Source organism: Salmo salar, chromosome ssa09 (assembly GCF_905237065.1).
Source record: "Salmo salar chromosome ssa09, Ssal_v3.1, whole genome shotgun sequence".
Classification (NCBI taxonomy): domain Eukaryota; kingdom Metazoa; phylum Chordata; class Actinopteri; order Salmoniformes; family Salmonidae; genus Salmo; species Salmo salar.
This window is the reverse complement of record NC_059450.1, coordinates 19,483,602-19,502,901: the sequence shown is the minus strand read 5'-3', so window position 1 is coordinate 19,502,901 and position 19,300 is coordinate 19,483,602. Positions and strand designations below refer to the sequence as shown.

The window sequence follows — 19,300 nt, the reverse complement described above, 5'->3', positions numbered from 1 at the left end:
CCTCTCCCACAAAGCCTTGGTGGTATGCCTTTCCTTGATCTATAACTGTAAACCATGAGTTTCCTCCCAAACCATCAAGTATTTCCTGTATACGGGGTATGGGATGCCTGTCCAGAACAGTCTTCTTGTTCAATCCCCTGTAATCAACACAAAGTTTTAAACTCCCATCCCTTTTCCGTACACAGACCAAAGGTGATGCGTATGAGGAAGTTGACTTCCTGATGAAGTTTTTGTTCAGGAGCCTCTGAAGGTGGCTTTTCACCTCAGCATACAAGGGGCGTGGCACACCGTTGTATCTCTTTGCAACTGGTATGTTATCAGTCAATGTTATCTCCATTCTGAGATTTTCAATACACCCAATGTCCATGTCATCTTTGGCGAAAACAGCTGATTCCTCTCTGAGCATCCGTTTGACTAATTCTTGTTGTTCCTGGCTCAAGTGCTGAACCTCTCTACAGGTGGGTCCCACCAGTCTATTTGACCGTTGTCAGGGCCAGGCTCCGGTGGGGATCTGTCTTGAACCTGGGCTACAGTAACCTTTTCTCCACTGGGCACAGGAACCTGGTGACACGCTACTACTCTCTGTAATGTCCCTATCACTGTTTGTCTTGGTAAGGTAATGTCATGTTTGGTAGTATTCACTACTGCAATGTCAACTTTTCGAGATGGCTGTTTTGATGTTTTCACGACCTGACTTTGTAGGTCCAGGCCCCAGATCACGCTCACGTCCGGTTCAAATAACACAATTTCATCATTGAAGGGAGCCCCTCTTGGGATACAGGGATGAATCCATTTTGTTTGTCCACCTGGAATGACAACGTCACGTCTGCAAGCAAGCATTCCTCCGTGTACTCTGAGTGCTGAAGCAGATTGAGTAGAGTCTTTGCCTTTCCCTGTCCTAGCTTAAGTGCATTTCTAAGCATCTTTACTGTATACATCAGCTCTGAGGGCTCCTTGTTACTTTTTGTTTTAACTATTTCTTCAATTACATTAAACCCAATGATTGGTTTCTCCAGTCTTTCATTTGTGACTAATATCAGAACCCTCAACTGTTTTCCTGCAATGACCGCAGCTTTGGAATCAAGCAAACTAAAGCAAATGTCCATCCAACCCAGAAAGGGAATTTCAGTGCCATTGGCTGCCCTCAGATCCAGTTTCTTTGTATTGCCCATGATTTCTGCCAGTGCTCTAATTTGTGTGCGTGGCAAATTACGTTTTCTCCATTCCTCACTTATGATGGATACCTGAGCCCCTGTGTCCCATAGTGCTAGAGTCTTTACACCCTCCATATAACACCACACTTTACATTTTTTACCAAATGAGCTGTGCTATATTACAATGTCCTGTGGTGGCTGGTGTAGTTGGCACCTACTCTCTCTGTGTCATGGGACATGGGGAGTTGTGGTCAGTCTTGTGGGCAGTCTTACATGTAGGTTGGTGCTGTTTCCAATGATCCTGTTGGCACACTTTGGAACAATAGGCAGCTTTATGACACAATGAACACAACTTCAACTCTGAGATTCTCTCTACCTTTGCACTGCAGCCACTGCAACACTGGATGGAACTAGATGTATCTGAGGTCACTCCCCGTTCCATGGTTGTGACCCCCAGGTGTTTCCCGATGGATGTGCGTTGCCCCTGATCCTACATCCTACTGCCCAATGGCTATTACTGCCACATTTGTAGCAATAATGGCAAGTCTGTTGACCAGTCTCATAACAACTTTTGCATTTTCTTTTCTCCCTGTTGGTTGGACTTGGTTTTCTGTTGGAGCGATTCCTAACTGACCTGTCACCCTGGCCCTGCACTGACTGTACTAATGAGGCAACCTGACGGGTCAGTTCTTTGATTGCTTCATTGCTCACATCAATTTTACTCAGGAGAGGATTATATTTATTTTGTTTTCGGACTGTGGTCTGTGAGGGCTCTGCCTGTGCACATTCCTCTCCGCTATCCCCGTTATCCTCACTCTGTACTGCGTTCACTCGTGTGGGTGTGAACTTATGGGAAATCCTGGCCTTTTGCATGCGTTCGCTTTCATTGCCCTGGGCAAATTGCATTTTCTCAAGCAACAGTTCATCACTGGTGTTAATATTCTGGAGATGTACTCTCATCTCTGCCCTGACATTATCATTTGTTAATCCTGTAACAATGGCCTGCAGGCATTGACTCTTGACTAACTCTGTGCCATATTTCAGTCCTGATTGGGCACGAGCTGAGGCTGATAACACTTTCTGTCTCAGGTCAAAGACTCGGACTAGGAAGTCCAAGGCAGACTCTCCCGGCTCTTGTGTTGCTTTAGTCAACTTGTGATACAGTTCAGTAGCATCCTTCTCTGCATAATGTGTCCTCTAGATTTGCCTTAGTGTGTAGAGTGTCATGTCAGTTTTTCCCTCCAGATAACTCCTCATCTTAAGCCCTGGGCTCACAGCTCTGATTACTGCTTCTATGATTTCTAATTCATGGTACCCTTTTCTCCGTCCATTTTCAATCTGATGTTCTAGGCTGCTGAAGCTGAGCTTATCTTTTTGATTCCATTAATTTTAAAGTCTTTATAACTGGACATACTCACTCCATTCTCTCTCTGTGGCGGGTGCCTTTCTGGAGCTGAGACCACTTCTCTGCTGGGCTGAGGAGCCCCTCCCTCTTCTTCTATCTCTCCGCTGGGTTCGCTGTCCACTTGCCTCGTTGGCGCCGACTGGCTGTGACTTGTAGGCAGACTTTTCACAGTATCCTCAGAGTCCGATATTCCTTTGATTTCGTCTTTCAGTTGAAGCAGCCAAGATATTCCCTCATCCTCTGATTCCATTAAATCCTCCTTCTCACAGTAATCTTCCATCAATTTGCGATGCAAAGCGGGATGGCTCTTTCCTTTTACTTCAGAGTCATCTACACCTCCTATTCCACAACGTACACACAAGCGCTGTAAATTGTCGACAGTTAAAGTTCATAAACTCTGTTCGATTTCATCCAACAACGTTTCCCTCTCTCGACTCATATTGTCCTACTCACGTAGCAACAACGACAATGCCGGCAATGGCAAGATAGCTACACTCCGTTAGGTGGTTAGCCTGCTAACGTTAGCTAGCTAGCTACTCTTCCAATGTCTCTCACTCGTTGTCCGTTCCAGGAATATGGGCCGGTGCTCACATGAAAATACATCTCAGCTGCGCCTCCAAATTTGTTACCCTTCCAATGAGCTTATCATATAAACTACAACGCGAAAAGTACGGTTTACTTCACTTTTAATCATGTCAGCACAGGTAACAGTCATTTACAGTCTTTCTTTAGTTTTTCATTCTTACTCTTCCCAATTCACTTAAACTATATTTCTTTATTTCCCATGTGCTTCACCAGAGTACCCCCTAGTGGCTGGAATACAACTGTATTAAGCCCCTTACACAAGCGGCAACGTTGAGAGACTTGTTTCTGAAAAGGTGGATTTTACAAGTAGAAGCTCGAATTGTTTGGGCACAGACCTGGATAGTATGACAGAACTCTGCAGGCTATCTCTGCAGTTGATTGCAACTCCGCCCCCTTTGGCAGTTCTATCTTGTTGGAAAATGTTATAGTTAGGGATGGAAATGTCAGGGTTTTTGGTGGTCTTCCTAAGCCAGGATTCAGACACGGCTAGGACATCCGGGTTGGCAGAGTGTGCTAAAGCAGTGAGTAAAACAAACTTAGGGAGGAGGCTTCTAATGTTAACATGCATGAAACCAAGGCTTTTACGGTTACAGAAGTCAACAAATGAGAGCGCCTGGGGAATGGGAGTGGAGAAAGGCGCTGCAGGGCCAGGATTAACCTCTACATCACCAGAGGAACAGAGGAGGAGTACGATAAGGGTACGCTAAAGGCTATAAGAACTGGTTGTCTAGTGTGTTCGGAACAGAGAGTAAAAGGAGCAGGTTTCTGGGCACGGAAGAATAGATTCAAGGTATAATGTACAGACAAGGGTATGGTAGGATGTGAATACAGTGGAGGTAAATCTAGGCATTGAGTGACGATGAGAGAGGTTTTGTCTCTAGAGACATCATTTAGACCAGGTGAGGTCACTGCATGTGTGGGAGGTGAAACAAAATGGCTAGCTAAGGCATATTGAGCAGGGCTGGAGGCTCTACAGTGAAATAAGACAATAATCACTAACCAAAACAGCAATGGACAAGACATATTGACATTAGGGAGAGGCATGCGAAGCCGAGTGATCATAGGGTCCAGTGGGAAGCTAGGCAAGCTGGAGACACGGCGATTCATACAGCTAGCAGGCCGGGGCTAGCAGGCTAGCAGAAGGGCCTTAGGGGGACGTCGCGACGGAAGAAGTCTGTTGTAGCCCCCTCGGGCGGTTACGTGTTGGGTCGGCAGGGCTCCGTGTTGGCAGTAAAAGGGTCCAGGCCAATTGGCAAAATAGGTATTGTAGCCCAAGAAATTGGCTGATGGTCCTCTTCAGCTAACAGTCCGATATGCTCTAGATAGCTAGCGGGCCACGGCTAGCAGTCTAGCGGATGGGCCTTCAGGGGACATCGCGACGGAGGAGCCTGTTGAAACCCCTCGGGCGGATTACATCGGTAGACCAGTAGTGATGGAATCGGCGGGGCTCTGTGTTGGCAGTAAAAGGGGTCCAGGCCAACTGGCAAAATATGTATTGTAGCCCAAGGAGTGGCTGATGGACCTCTTCAGCTAGCCAGGAGATGGGCCTCACACAAGGCTTGTTCCAGGCTCACTGGTGCTTGCTTCGGGACAGAGACGGGGGTAGGGGGTAGCCACTCAGATAGCAGCTAGGTAGCTGCGAGGATCCAGTTGAAAAGGTTCAGAGCTTCCGGTAGGAAACCGGAGATGTGGAGAAAAAGCAGTCCGGTATGCTCTGGGTTGAATCGCGCTGTGCAGACTGGCAGGAGTTGACTGGGTTAAGGTTAGCTGATGACCGCTAGCAGTGGCTAACTGACTACTAGCTAGTAGCTAGTTAGCTGGCTAGCTTCTGTTGGGGGTTCCGGTTCTAAAGTATAGAAAATAGCAGATCCATACCACATTGGGTGAGGCGGGTTGCAGGAGAGTATGTTGAAACTGAGGTTAAAAATATAAAAAATATATACGAAGGAGAAAAAAAGATATATACATGGGACACAACAAAACAAAGACAAAGACCTCTGATCTGCTATGCCATCTTGGAAGTGAAGCTGAGGCATGGCAGACTATCGATCCCGCTGAGGTATGGAAACCCCTCGAGCCAGCTAAGGCAGGAGAACCCGTCGAGTCCGCCGAGGCATGGGAATCCGACAAACCTGCTGTGGCCTCCCAGGTAGCTCCTGTTCTGACACCCGGACCCGACATCATCTCCAACACAATTTTAAAAAAAGAAACACTCCCTGATGCTTCCCTTTGGTGTGGCGTCATTCTGTAATGAGTTGGGATGCAAGTTCAGGGAGTGAGTGTTTTAATAAAATAAACGGAACATAATACTAAACAAGAAACACGAACAACGCACAGACATGAAACTGAAACAGAAACAATGACGCCTGGGGAAGGAACCAAAGGGAGTGACATATAGAGGGCAGGTAATCAAGGAGGTGAAGAAGTCCAGGTGAGTGTCATTATGCGCTGATTCGTGTAACGATGGTGACAGGTGTGCGCCATAACGAGCAGCCTGGTGACCTAGAGGCCGGAGAGGGAGCACACGTGACAATTCCCTTATCCAAATGGATTACTCATTTACCTATGTCATGTTGTATAATGATAGGAGACAAGCGCATGAATGCGTAATAGGGTTTTTTATTTTCTCCACCCAAACAAAAGAGCGAGGTGTAAACCTCTAAATAATACACGGGACGAGACCCGTAAAACAAGTGCACAATAACACGTAGCATGGAAGCCAATACAACAGCACAGGTACTCACACGACCAACGGACATGGTAACAATAACCGACAAGGACAATGGAGAACAGAGGGCACATACAGTTGAAGTCGGAAGTTTACATACACTTTGGTTGGAGTCATTAAAACTCGTTTTTCAACTACTCCACAAATTTCTTGTTAAGAAACTATAGTTTTGGCAAGTCGGTTAGGACATCTACTTTGTGCATGACACAAGTCATTTTTCCAACAATTGTTTACAGAAAGATTATTTCACTTATAATTTACTGTATCACAATTCCAGTGGGTCAGAGGTTTACATACATTAAGTTGACTGTGCCTTTAAACAACTTAGACAATTCCAGAAAATGAAGTCATAGCTTTAGAAGCTTCTGATAGGCTATTTTACATAATTTGACTCAATTGGAGGTGTACTTGTGGATGTATTTTAAGGCCTACCTTCAAACTCAGTGCCTCTTTTCTTGACATCATGGGAAAATCAAAAGAAATCAGCCACGACCTCAGAAAAGAATTGTAGACCTCCACAAGTCTGGTTCATCCTTGGGAGCAATTTCCAAATGCCTGAAGGTACCATGTTTATCTGTACAAACAATAGTATGCAAGTATAAACACCATGTGACCACGCAGCCGTCATACCGCTCAGGAAGGAGACGCGTTCTGTCTCCTAGAGATGAAAGTACTTTGGTGCGAAAAGTGCAAATCAATCCCAGAACAACAACAAATTACCTTGTGAAGATGCTGTAGGAAACAGGTACAAAAGTATCTATATCCACAGTAAAACAAGTCCTATATCGACATAACCTGAATGGCCGCTCAGCAAGGAAGAAGCCACTGCTCCAAAACCGCCATAAAAAAGCCAGACTACGGTTTGCAACTGCACATGGGGACAAAGATCATACTTTTTGGAGAAGTGTCCTCTGGTCTGATGAAACAAAAATAGAACTGTTTGGCCATAATGACCATCGTTATGTTTGGAGGAAAAAGGGGGAGGCTTGCAAGCCGAAGAACACCATCCCAACCGTGAAGAACGGGGTGGCAGCATCATGTCGTGGGGGTGCTTTGCTGCAGGAGGGACTGGTGCACTTCACAAAATAGATGGCATCATGAGGGAGGAAAATGATGTGGATATATTGAAGCAACATCTCAAGACATCAGTCAGGAAGTTAAAGCTTGGTCGCAAATGGGTCTTCCAAATGGACAATGACCCCGAGCATACTTCTAAAGTTGTGGCAAAATGGCTTAATACCCTTAAATGGTATTGGAGTGGCCATCACAACGTCCTGACCTCAATCCAATAGGTAATTTGTGGGCAGAACTGAAAAAGCGTGTGTGAGCAAGGAGGCATACAAACCTGACTGTTACACCAGCTCTGTCAGGAGGAATGGGCCAAAATTCACCCAACTTATTGTGGGAAGCTTGTGGAACGCTACCCAAAACGTTTGACCCATGTTAAACAATTTAAAGGCAATGCTCCCTGAATACTAATTGAGTGTATGTAAACTTCTGACCCACTGGGAATGTGATGAAAGAAATAAAAGCTGAAATAAATCATTCTCTCTATTATTCTATTATTATCATTCTCTCTCTATTATTCTGACATTTCACATTCCTAAAATAAAGTGGTGATCCTAACTGACCTAAGACAGGGAATTTCTACTAAGATTAAATGTCAAGAATTGTGAAAAACAGAGTTTAAATGTATTTGTCTAAGGGGTATGTAAACTTCCGACTTCAACTGTATGTACACATAATAATCCTGGGGAATGGGAACCAGGTGTGCATAATGAGACAAGACAGTCTGGGGTTTGTGGTAATGTATCCAGTTTAGTGATGCCTAGAAGGCCGGTGACGTAGACCTCAGGAGCTGGTGAATGGAATATGGAATGAGCAGCAGTACTAGGGGGATCCGTGTCAGTACCCCCCCGACTCGGGACGACACCGGCCTCGGGGACGACCACAGGGACGCGGTGCGGGTGAAAATCCCTGGTCAGGGAAGTGTCCAGGATGTCCACCGCAGGAACCCAGCACCGCTCCTCTGGGCCGTACCCCTCCCAGTCGATGAGGTACTGGACACCCCACCCAACGCCTCGAATCCAGGACTTCACGGACCGAGTATGCCAGACCTCCCTCGATGTCCAGAGGAGGAGTCGGGGCGTCACTGGGTCGAGCCTCAGCGTTTTACTGAGTGGCTTCCGTCTTGCCACTCTACCATAAAGGCCTAATTGGTGGAGTGCTGCAGAGATGGTTGTCTTTCAGGAAGGTTTTCCCATCTCCACAGAGGAACTCTGGAGCTCTGTCAGATTGATCATAGGGTTCTTGGTCACCTCTAGTCACTAGCTCTAGGAAGAGTCTTGGTCGTTCCAAACTTCTTCCATTTAAGAATGATGGCGGCTACTGTGTTCTTGAGGACCTTCAATACTGCAGAAATGTTTTGCTACCCTTCCCCAGATCTGTGGCTCGACACAATCCTGTCTCGGAGCTCTACAGACAATTCCTTCAACCTCATTAATTGATTTTTGCTCTGACATGCACTGTCAACTGTGGGACCTTATATAGACAGGTGTGTGTCTTTCCAAATCATGTCCAGTCAATCCAACAGGTGGACCCCCAATCAAGTTGTAGAAACATCAAGGATGATCAATGGAAAAAGGATAGCAAAGGTTCTGTTTTTATTTTTAATAAATTGTTAAAAAATCTAATTTAAAAAAAGAAGAAGAAGAATCTAAAAACCTGTTTTCACTTTGTTATTATGGGGTATTGTGTGTAGATTGATGAGGACATTTTAAAATTTCTTGTAATTTTTACGCCCTTTTTTCTCCCCAATTTCGTGATTACGATCTTGTCTCATCGCTGTAACTCCCCAAAGGGCTCGGGAGAGGCGAAGGTCGAGTCATGCGTTCTCCGAAACATGACCTGCCAAGTCGTGCTTCTTAGCACCCACTCGCTTAACCCGGAAGCCACCTGCACCAATTTGTCGGAGGAAACACTGTTCGACTGACGAACGAAGTAAGCCTGCAGGCGCCCAGAATCGCTAGAGCACGATGAGCCAAGTTAAGCCCCTCCCCCCCGCCAAACCCTCCCCTAACCCAGACGACGCTGGGCCAATTGTGCGATGCCCTATGGGACTCCAGGTCACTGCCGGTTGTGACACAGTAGTGACGCCGCAACACTGCGATGCAGAGCCTTAGACCGCTGCGCCACTTGGAAGGGCCGTAAAAAATACATTTTATCAACTTTAGAATAAGGCTGTTACGTAACAAATGTGGAAAGGGTCTGGATACTTTCCGAATGCACTGTATTCGTGTTTTTTAAAATTTTTATTATTACTTTGACATTGGAGTATTCTGTGTAGATCGTTGACCAAAAATGACAGTTAAACCCATTTTAATCACACTTTGTAACAGAGAAAAATGTTAAAAAAGTCAAGGGGTGTGAATTCTTTCCAAAGTAACTGTATCTACCTCAAATACCTCGTACCCCTGCACACTGATCTGGTACTGGTACTTCCTGTATATAGCTTAATTGTTGGGTATTTGATTTAGCTTGTGTTACTCTTGTTCATTTATTTTTCTATATTTTCTTACTCGTTTGGAAGGGCTCGTAAGCAAGAATTTCACGGTAACGTCTACACCCGTTGTATTCGGGATGTGACAAATAACATTTGATTTGTTTGTTGTTGTGTGTGTTTGCGCCATACGCACCACACATACAGAAAAGCCCGGCTAGCTATCTTTGAACTGGTGAGTTATGGAGTTAATGCTCTCCCAGCCATTCCATGGATCCATGTGCTCTCTCTTAATTGTTTACTAGGCAATCATGCCCCGTATTACCCACAGCTGATTGTGCTTATGTACAATTAACTTTATTTTAAATACTGTTCGCACACCCATAAAACCCAAGTGTTTTTAAGACTAGCTCATTATCTCATCGACCCACTGTCATTCTCCCTGCTTTAACCGGTGGGTTTCACTACCTGCTAACTCCAGAGAGGGTTAACAGAACAGAGTGGGGCTGTGAGGGAGGATGAGGACTCTCTGTGCCACATACAGTAGTGCACAGGGGGATACATACTGTGGTGTGTACATGTTGCTGTTACGGTACAAACAACTTCTGAATGGACTAAGGCCGCTGTTAGCAAACTGACTCGTGTGTCAACAGACATCAAGAGGTTTTCTGTCTTAGACATGGTAGTGTTGTGCCACATTGCCAGATATGTGACACAATGTACAAATACGAGGGAGCTGTTATGGTATACCCTGAGTGTACAAAACATTAGGAACACCTTCCTAATATTGTGTTGCACCCCATCAATTAGTCTGGGCATGGACTCTACATTGTTTCTAAAGCGTTTCACAGGGATGCTGCCCTATGTTGACTCCAATGCTTCTCACAATTGTGTCAAGTTGGCTGGTAGTGGATCTCTTCTAATGACCGACGCTGGAGATGAGAAGCAGGTACGGGAGTCAACATTTATTCAAGAACAGACAGGGAACAAAACAGGAACAGCGTCAGCACACGGGTAAACAACAACAAACGACAATTAATGCAGAAGCAGGGAACAGAGCGGGGGACCAGACAGATATAGGGAAGGTAATGACAGAGGTGATTGAGTCCAGGTGAGTCCAATAATCACTGATGATTGTGACAGGGGGAAGGCAGGTGTGCGTAATGATGGTGGCAGGAGAGCGTAATTCTGGGGAGCCTGGCGCCATCGAGCACCAGGGAAGGGGAGCAGGAGCATGCGTGACATCTCTACTCCAAATAACTTGTTCCATCTCATCCCACAGATACTCAATTGGATTGAGATCTGGTGTCTGGGCAGGCCACTGCAGTAAGCTGAAGTCACTGTCATGTTCATGGAACCATTCCTTGACACTCCTAGCCTTGTAGTATGGGGCATTATCCTGCTGAAAAAAATATATTTGCAGATGGATACACTGCTGCCATGAAGGGATGCACCTGATTGGCAATGATATTCAGATATCCTGTGACATTCAAACATTGCTTTACTTTTATCAAGGGGCCCAATGTGCTTCATGAAAACACACCCCACACCATCACACCGCCAGCCTGCAATGTTGACACGCGGCAAGATGGATACATGTACTCATAGGGTCTTCTCCGTACCCTAGTCCTCCCATCAGCGTGAAACAGCAGGAACCAGGGTTCATCACACCAGGCAATGTTTTTCACATTCTCCAGTGTCCAGAGTTTTTTTGTTCCTTAGCCCACTGCAACCCCAGTTTCTTGTGGAACTCTGTAAGGTTGTCGTCTGCCATACCCAATTCGTGTCAAGGTATGACGAGTTGTGCATTATTTTATGGGTCTTTGGGCACGAATGTTGAACTAGACTGTCAGTTGACTAACTGTAACACGTCTGTTGCTCTGCACAATTCGTGTCAGCCTTCTTTGTCGTCTTTCATCAATAACACATTTTCAACCACTGGCCTGCCATTGGCTGGATGTCCTTTGGGTGGTGGACCATTCTTGATACACTCAGGAAACTGTTGAGTGTGAAAAACCCAGCAGTGTTCCAGGTCTTGACACACTCAAACTGGTGCACCTGGCACCTACTAGCATACCCCCGTTCAAAGGTACTTAAATCTTTTGTCTTACCCATTCACCCTCTGAATGACACACATACACAAAACATGTCTCAATTGTCTCAAGGCTTGAAAATCCTTCTTTAACCTGTCTCCTCCCCTTCATCTACACTGATTGAAGTGGATTGAACAGGTGACATCAATAAGGGATCATAGCTTTCACCTTGATTCACCTGGTCAGTCTATGTCATGGAAAGAGCAGGTGTTCCTAGTGTTTTGTACACTCATTGTATGTACTACCAGCAAAGGTTATTTTATCCTGTATAGATAGACATTTTCCTGATATGATCGAGGTTGATGTTTCCTTTCTTCCAGGCTGAAGGAAGCACAGGAGAACATCAAAAAGATCACAGCTGAGAAGAGGGTGGAAACCAAGAAGATCAATGCCAACAGTCTGGTAAGAACTGGACTTCCTTCAACCACCCTCAAATATTTTGATGGATAACGTTGTTGCTATTACCTTGGCTACGGACGCAGTCAATCGTGGTGGATCATATCATATAACACAATGCTATAAAGTTCAGCTCTCCCTTTTTTGACCTCTGTCAACAGAAAGAGAGACTGCGTCAGAAAGAAGCCAGCGTGTCTTCCAGCTGAAGAGGATGATCAATGAAGAACAGAGTGGAGAGAGAGGAAGTGGGGAGAGGAGATGATCACTTCTTCCCTTCACCACCTGCCTCTTACCCAACATCATACCTCATATAGCCCTCCGTGCCCCCACACTGTGGACCTCTCTACCATGGCCCATTCTACCGTCCTTACTGACTGGACCATATCCACTACTCTCTTCCAACTCAGCCTCTTCCCCAGATGAGAGGCACCTTTTGTGGGCTTCTAATACTGTGTATCCCTAGGACCACCATCCAGACCAACATGTACACCATGGGAAAGAGGAAACTGAATGCCACCCTGTAGCAGATATGCAGGCTGCTAAGTCTACACAGAGGGTCCATGGCTGACTAAACCGCTGACATGATGAGACTCATCACAACCTCATTTATCCAGACTGGTGTGACCTTTGAATGGCCAGCCTGTAGAGCCTGCTCTGAGGCATGCTGGGGTTCAGGACAATGAGCACTCCAGCTGACATATCTACAGTGATGACCCCTGACCTCTAGGCTTCCTAGGCCTGCTGGAGCTGAGGACCTACATACATTCCTCACTCTGGGTTTCAGGACAGCATCACACATCGTGAGGACATATAGTCCTATGTATTGTAGCCAGGTTATGCAACAACTACAGACGAGGCCTCATTGTTGCCGAGCTATGTTAACAAATATGGCGATCTTCACTCAGTGAAATTATTACGATTACGTAAGACATTCAGGAGTTGTTATTCTAACAATGATTTAGAATATGAAAGCAGAATACAATACTTTAATGTAAAGAATAGCTTTTCATCTGCTGTGGCCCATCCATGTTTGAAGTGTGTCTTGTAAATGTATTTCAATTGGTGTTTGTTTGCAGATGAGCAGGGACAGAAACGTTGGACCCGATGTTGTATTATGAAGAGAATCGGTAGTCTTTATTGGACTGAGAGTCCTGTTGAATTCATAGCGATGTGGGTCCTGGTCAAAAGGTAGAAACAGGATGTCGTACCAATGTTGACTTTCTCACTGTACCAGACTGACCCCTCCTGGGTGATAGCCAGAGAATGCAGCAACACCTTGCTCTCAATCCCTGAGTCAGACGTCACGCTCTGAGATGAACCCTGCTATACGCCATGCTGAGGAAAGCAACAGGTCATCTGATTGTGGCTGCCCTGACACATTTTTTAAGTGTATATGATAGAATAGTTAGTTTTTCCCAATGAATTTTGTTTATGACATATGTATGTCACAATTCTATGCACTTTCCTGCTTGCATCAGCTGTATTTAGTAGCTACATCCTTCTGTTATTGTCAGAATGGTACTTAATCAAATGTACTGAACTTTCTAGCACCTCAATTTGAACTCCTATGCAATTCTATGGTTTCCATGCTATGATAACATTTGTGAATTAACACGTGATAAATTGCATCATCCATTTATTTTTTGGAGAGAACTATAGTATATTTATTTAACAACAAAAAATGTCTTTGAACTCTGGAAGATTTCAACTTTGTCTTGGCAAACTATAGACAGGGGTTTAACCTTTATTTATATATTAAAATGAAAAATGTATGCCAAAACATTAATTATTTTATCTTTGAGGTTGTATTTTTGTATATTATTTGGATTCCTGCCTTAGCTTGAGGAGGATGCATGAATGGCTCAGTAGTCAGGTGAAAGAAGTGTTTCGTTTCATATGGATGTGACCTACAGTGCCTTCGGAAAGTATTCAGACCCCTTGACTTTTTCAAAGTTACAGCCTTATTCTAAAATTGATTTTAAAAAATAATCTTCATCAATCTACACACAGTACCCCATAATGACAAAGCAAAAACAGTTCTTTAGACATTTTTGCCAATTTATTAAAAAACTAAAAACTGAAAATCACATTTACATAAGTATTCAGACCCTTTACTCAGTACTTTGTTGAAGCACCTTTGGCAGCAATTACAGCCTCAAGTCTTCTTGGGTCTGACGGTACAAGCTTGGCACACCTGTATTTGGGGTTGTTTCTCCCATTCTTCTCTGCAGATCCTCTCAAGCTCTGTCAGGTTGGATGGGGAGCACCAGGTTGGATGAGGAGCGCTCTGGAGCAGGTTTTCATCAAGGATTTCTCTGTACTTTGCTCTGTTCATCTTTGCCTCGATCCTGACTAGTCTCCCAGTCCCTGCCGTTGAAAAACACCCCCACAGCATGCTGCTGCCACTACCATGCTTCACAGTAGGGGTGGTGCCAGGTTTCCTCCAGACGTGACGCTTGGCATTCAGGCCAAAGAGATAAATCTTGGTTTCATCAGGCCAGATAATCTTGTTTCTCATGGTCTGAGAGTCTTTAGGTGCCTTTTGGCCATCTCCAAGCGGGCTGTCATGTGCCTTTTACTGAGGAGTGGCTTCCGTCTGGCCACTCTACCATAAAGGCCTGATTGGTGGAGTGCTGGAGAGATGGTTGTTTTTCTTGAAGGTTCTCCCATCTCCACAGAGGAACTCCAGAGCTCTGTCAGAGTGACCATCGTGTTCTTGGTCACCTCCCTGAACAAGGCTCTTCTCCCCGATGGCTCAGTATGGCCGGGCGGCCAGCTCTAGCAAGAGTCTTGGTGGTTCCAAACTTCTTCCATTGGCTTGGTTTTTGCTTTGACATGCACTGCCAACTGTGGGACCATATATAGACAGGTGTGTGCCTTTCCAAATCATGTCCAGTCAATTGAATTTACCACAGGTGGACTCCAATCAAGTTGTATAAACAGCTCAAGGATGATCAATGGAAACAGGATGCACCTGAGTTCAATTTTGAGTCTCATAGCAAAGGGTCTTCACACTAAAAATGTTGAAATACCTGTTTTCACTTTCTCATTATGGGGTATTGTGATGTCATTATGGGGCATTGTGTGTAGATTGCTGAAGTTTTAATCTATTTTAGAGTAAGGCTGTAACTAACAAAATGTGGAAAAAGTCAAGGGGTCTGAATACTTTCTGAAGGTACTGTATATATGGAGTCTCATCATTTACCACAAATGGTCTTGTTTCATACCCTACCTGAACTGCTATGGAGAGTATAATTTGTCTATATATATATATATATATATATATATATATATTGCCTTTTCTTTCATTTAAATGAAGACAATGTTTACTTTGTTTAAAAATAGAAACAATTACTCATATCAAGCCATGTGTAGGCCTATACTTTAACCATGCCAGAACCTATTTAGTGTCAAAATAGCACCTTTGTTTCATAATCATTGAATGTGCCATTATTTTTTGTATGAAGACATTTCATAATCTTAAAATTGCATTTTATGTTTACTTAAAAGTTCTTCAGAACCAAATTAGGCATTTATTTTTATTTTGATAAAGGCCTATATGTATAACATGTATATGTTGATTAATATCGTGAGAGGCCTACTCTATGTGCCCACGTGTTTTATGTGTTTTATCGTTAAAAATGAATTTGCGCGAGGTCAAAGTAATAGATTGCAAACAATTCAGTCACAAAAGTCTTAACTGGAGTCTACGGATGAGGAAGCCTGGCTCGCATGGAAACGGATGTTTAACCCTCCTTGTCTGCTGTTTCTCTACTTTCAGCACTCCCTAATAACATTCAGGCTCAGTAATGATGCAGTAGCCAAATAAAGGTGAAAATGACCATAGCCTAATTGTTTCATTGATTTGTGCGCAATGATTCATTCATTTGCACCTATATATCTCACAATGCACATTTTCATTCTAAATTAATAATTTGAAAATGTCAGAAAGCACGATAATAATGAAAAGTACACCTAAGTTAAATCGATAGAAATGGATGGAAACACGCAACTTCTCTATACATGACTTGTAGCCTATTACACTTGGCTACATGTGCCAATGGAGGCGCAAACTTGATTATGTCATCACTACATTCGGTACAATGAAGACCTGGCAAGGGTAAATCGAAGCAGAGCGACGCAACTGACAAAACAACTCTGAAGTCCCAAATGCATAAGAGGCTTAAACAACTCGACAATAAATAATTGATAAAGAAAACTCTGATCGGTGTTCAATTTTTAAAGAAGGCTATTGATTGGTTGATGTATCTATTTTTAGAGAGCCATGTAGGCCTGCACCGTCTGAACAAGAAACCGTATGGGAGCAATGGTTTTACAAATGCGTTAGCCCTGTTTAGCATCAGATTGTCCCCACAAAAACATGGGCCTTTGACAGATTTGGGAGCCAGGGGAGATCCTATTGCAAACTTCGATAACATCGTTTGAAGGGGTTATTGAAAAAGTTGTTGAGTCTAACATGCAATCGCGTTTCTTGTGGTCTTTTCTCATAAATGATCTTCGTTTTACGACGAAGTATATCCAAGGGTCTAAGGAACTTATAAAAGTCCCAGCAAGAGGTTGGCTCCAAGCAAGAAGAAAATAACCCATCACTAGAGAATATGTTTTTATTTGGTGTTTAGGGTTAACCTGATACATAAAATGCTCTGCATGAAATCGGACTCTTTGCAGTTTGGGTGTGGGTTAATTAACGATCCATTTCACATCGGTGTTGTCAGCCGTGCACCCTGACGCAGAAATGTTCAGACATGAACAATGTAAGCAAAAAGCAAACCGGTTCAGTGACCACTGCATCAATGTCAATATCTGTTTATTTTGTGGATCAGTTGCTCTGATAGAATGATCAAACTGGTTGCATATACAATTCGTGTATGAATAACATTTTACAACTAAAAGAAAAGCTTCCATCTATCGCATTATAAACAAGTATGTAGGCCTACATCGAACATTTGACTTTCCATGTCCAACTAATACAGATATTTTGTTTGTTTAGATTTTTAGCATCGAACATATTAGTCCTAGCCTACTTTACAAAAGCTCTCCATTCTCCACTATAACACTGAACACTGGAGTCAAATAAATCAGTGGAACATTCTTACCACATTAAATATTCGGTCCTTTTTTTTTCAAATTCCACATAGTGGAAACTATCTATTCGTCAACCATTAATTATATAAACGCATTGTCTGTCCTATTTCCCCCCATTGAAATTGGTTCTGATAGCCTATTGCTGTCTCTGTCCAAAATAGTATAAAAACATTGTGTGAAAAGGTTCCGCAGTCCTATTTGAGGAGGTTGGAAAAGCAGTGCGCTTGTTTACAAGTCAATCAGCAGTTTGTGGTGTTCATTCCATGTCATTATACCATGCAACGTTGCTTGCCACAGGCTGCTATTGCAATTTGATTAATAGGCAATTATGCGCACAAAATGACATGGTACAGCAGTCCTTGTTTACAAAAGAATATGCTCAAGTATATCTACAGAAACCTATAACATGCTGCACATGTCTGTCTGATCTTACGTTCCTTGCAGATTGAACATTTTCTCATATTTGGAATAGGGAAAAATGCTCCCAGACATACGGTGATTATCCTTCATGTGAACAATCCAATAATTGTTTGATGAGGAGACTAATTGGCCGCATCCCAGTCAATCACAGGGCTAGTCCAAGTCTATGGAGATGCAGCGGCACTGCTTTACGCGCTGGATGCGCTTCTTCTTGGTGGACGGCTGCTGGTCCGGACAATTCAAAGTGAAAGTCATGGTAGTAAATCGTTTCGGCTTGCAGAACGAGCAAGACTGGAAGGCTCCCTCTTCCCTACGGACATGTCTGGGGATGTAAAAAGAATTACACTGTCCATAGCAGAACCTGTTAATGATAGTGCGGCTGATGCAGCCCTCCTCGTGGATGGTCTGTTTGAGTGGCTGGGTCTTGCACCAGTCGCGTTTCAGATAGCGGCGCTCAGTGACATGCAACGCTTCTTGGCTGGACTCCAGCACCTCCTCAGCCGGTGCAGCAGAACTCTTTTCCCGCCGTCGGGAACCAGAGCCCGCCTGCGGTGCCTGTGGTTGCTGCTCCGATTCGTTTGGGTTGTTTTTGTCAGGATGAGGGATGGCGCCTTGGGAGCCCCTGTTCCTTTTGGAAGCCACTGTATATGAGAGCAGCCCCAGGATGAAAACCATGCGACAGAGGATAAACGCCGATCTGGCCATCCTTGAGGGGAAAGATAAGTGAAGGTTGAATTATCATCCATAGCCTAATCTAGGTTACTAAAATCTCGGGTAATTTGGTCAGCTGGTTAGATATCTATACACGAGAGATTATCCATAGCCTAACATTTCAACGCTGTTGTTGAAATTACGTAATTTACGATTTAAAAGGAATAGAAACATTAAACATTGCCTATTGATTTTGTATCGTGTTTTATATTGACAATATAGTCCACATGACCTAATTCAGTAGTCAAATCAGAACGTAGATATATCAGAATGCAAATGAATATTTCATGGATATTGCGGTGGCGAAGTTAATGGGCGCAAGCCATTGTGTAAAACAGAATACAGAAAAACAATAACCTTTACGCATGAGAATAATCATTACATTTCACATGTATATTTACAATAGGCTACAATAATCATTGGGACATGTAGTCTAACTACAGAATAGGTATACATACAAGCAGAGTTTGCGCATAAAGACCCCCTGCTATATGATGATAAGGAATCTAATTCGATAACATGCCCAAGTTTTACGCACGTACTTTCTCAGATGTTAAGCGTTAAACTTCACTAACCTGTCAAAAGCTCAAAGTAACTGCAAATGAAATGATCTGTGGTGGGTGTTCTTTATGAAGTGTCCCGAGGCAAGAGGCAACTAATGTTGGAGTCTGTAGTACTGCAGAGGGGGCTTGCGCTGATGGTAGTCTGGAGTCGCTAAGGATTCCATAGAAAGAGGCTGAGGTTTTAATACAAATTGCAGCAGCGCCTGACTGTCTCCTTTTTAAATGTCTGTCAGCTGAGATGTGCACAACAGATCCTTCCACATTATTGGCTAAGCACGATGCAAGGAAAATCAAAACTATCCGCCCCCCTCAACACTTCCTCGAACCCACTTTAAGAATACCATGGGGGAGGGGGAGTAGGAGAATTTTGGCACGAATTTCATGGAAACCATGCAGACTTCAGTGCTATACTGGGCACATATTTGGGAATGCTATGCATGTCATAAATTTAAAGCAGGTATAGCCTATTTGCTTCAACTGCATGTTAACTGTTTTATCTCTAATTGTCTATAGGCTAGTTTAACAGAGAGGGGCGAGGGGCCAGTAATGGTTTATTTTACAGTCTGCTTTTTACATGATATAAATTGCATGCTAATGATCTTTACATAATGGTCCCGGATAATTACTTTTGTGAATGCCA

At 43.8% G+C, this 19,300-nt stretch overlaps 2 protein-coding genes across 4 annotated transcripts in view; one reads left to right on the top strand and one right to left on the bottom strand.

Moving 5' to 3' along the window:
• LOC106610840 (formin) overlaps window positions 1–13,646 on the top strand; it is a 104,516-nt gene extending 90,870 nt beyond the window's left edge. For all 3 annotated transcript variants that reach the window (XM_014210460.2, XM_014210459.2, XM_014210458.2), the window contains 2 exons: window positions 11,785–11,866; window positions 12,022–13,646. In XM_014210460.2, coding sequence (XP_014065935.2) covers window positions 11,785–11,866; window positions 12,022–12,066 — 127 coding nt within the window. In that variant the 3' untranslated portion in view covers window positions 12,067–13,646. The remainder of the gene's footprint in view (window positions 1–11,784; window positions 11,867–12,021) is intronic.
• A 2,825-nt stretch (window positions 13,647–16,471) lies between these two features.
• Window positions 16,472–18,918, bottom strand: LOC106610841 (gremlin-1-like). Its single transcript, XM_014210462.2, has 2 exons — window positions 18,673–18,918; window positions 16,472–18,092 (listed from the first exon to the last, which is right to left on the bottom strand). The coding sequence occupies exon 2, from the start codon at window positions 18,089–18,091 to the stop codon at window positions 17,540–17,542; it is 552 nt and encodes a 183-aa protein (XP_014065937.1). The 5' UTR covers window position 18,092; window positions 18,673–18,918; the 3' UTR covers window positions 16,472–17,539.
• Between the last annotated feature and the right edge of the window lie 382 nt (window positions 18,919–19,300).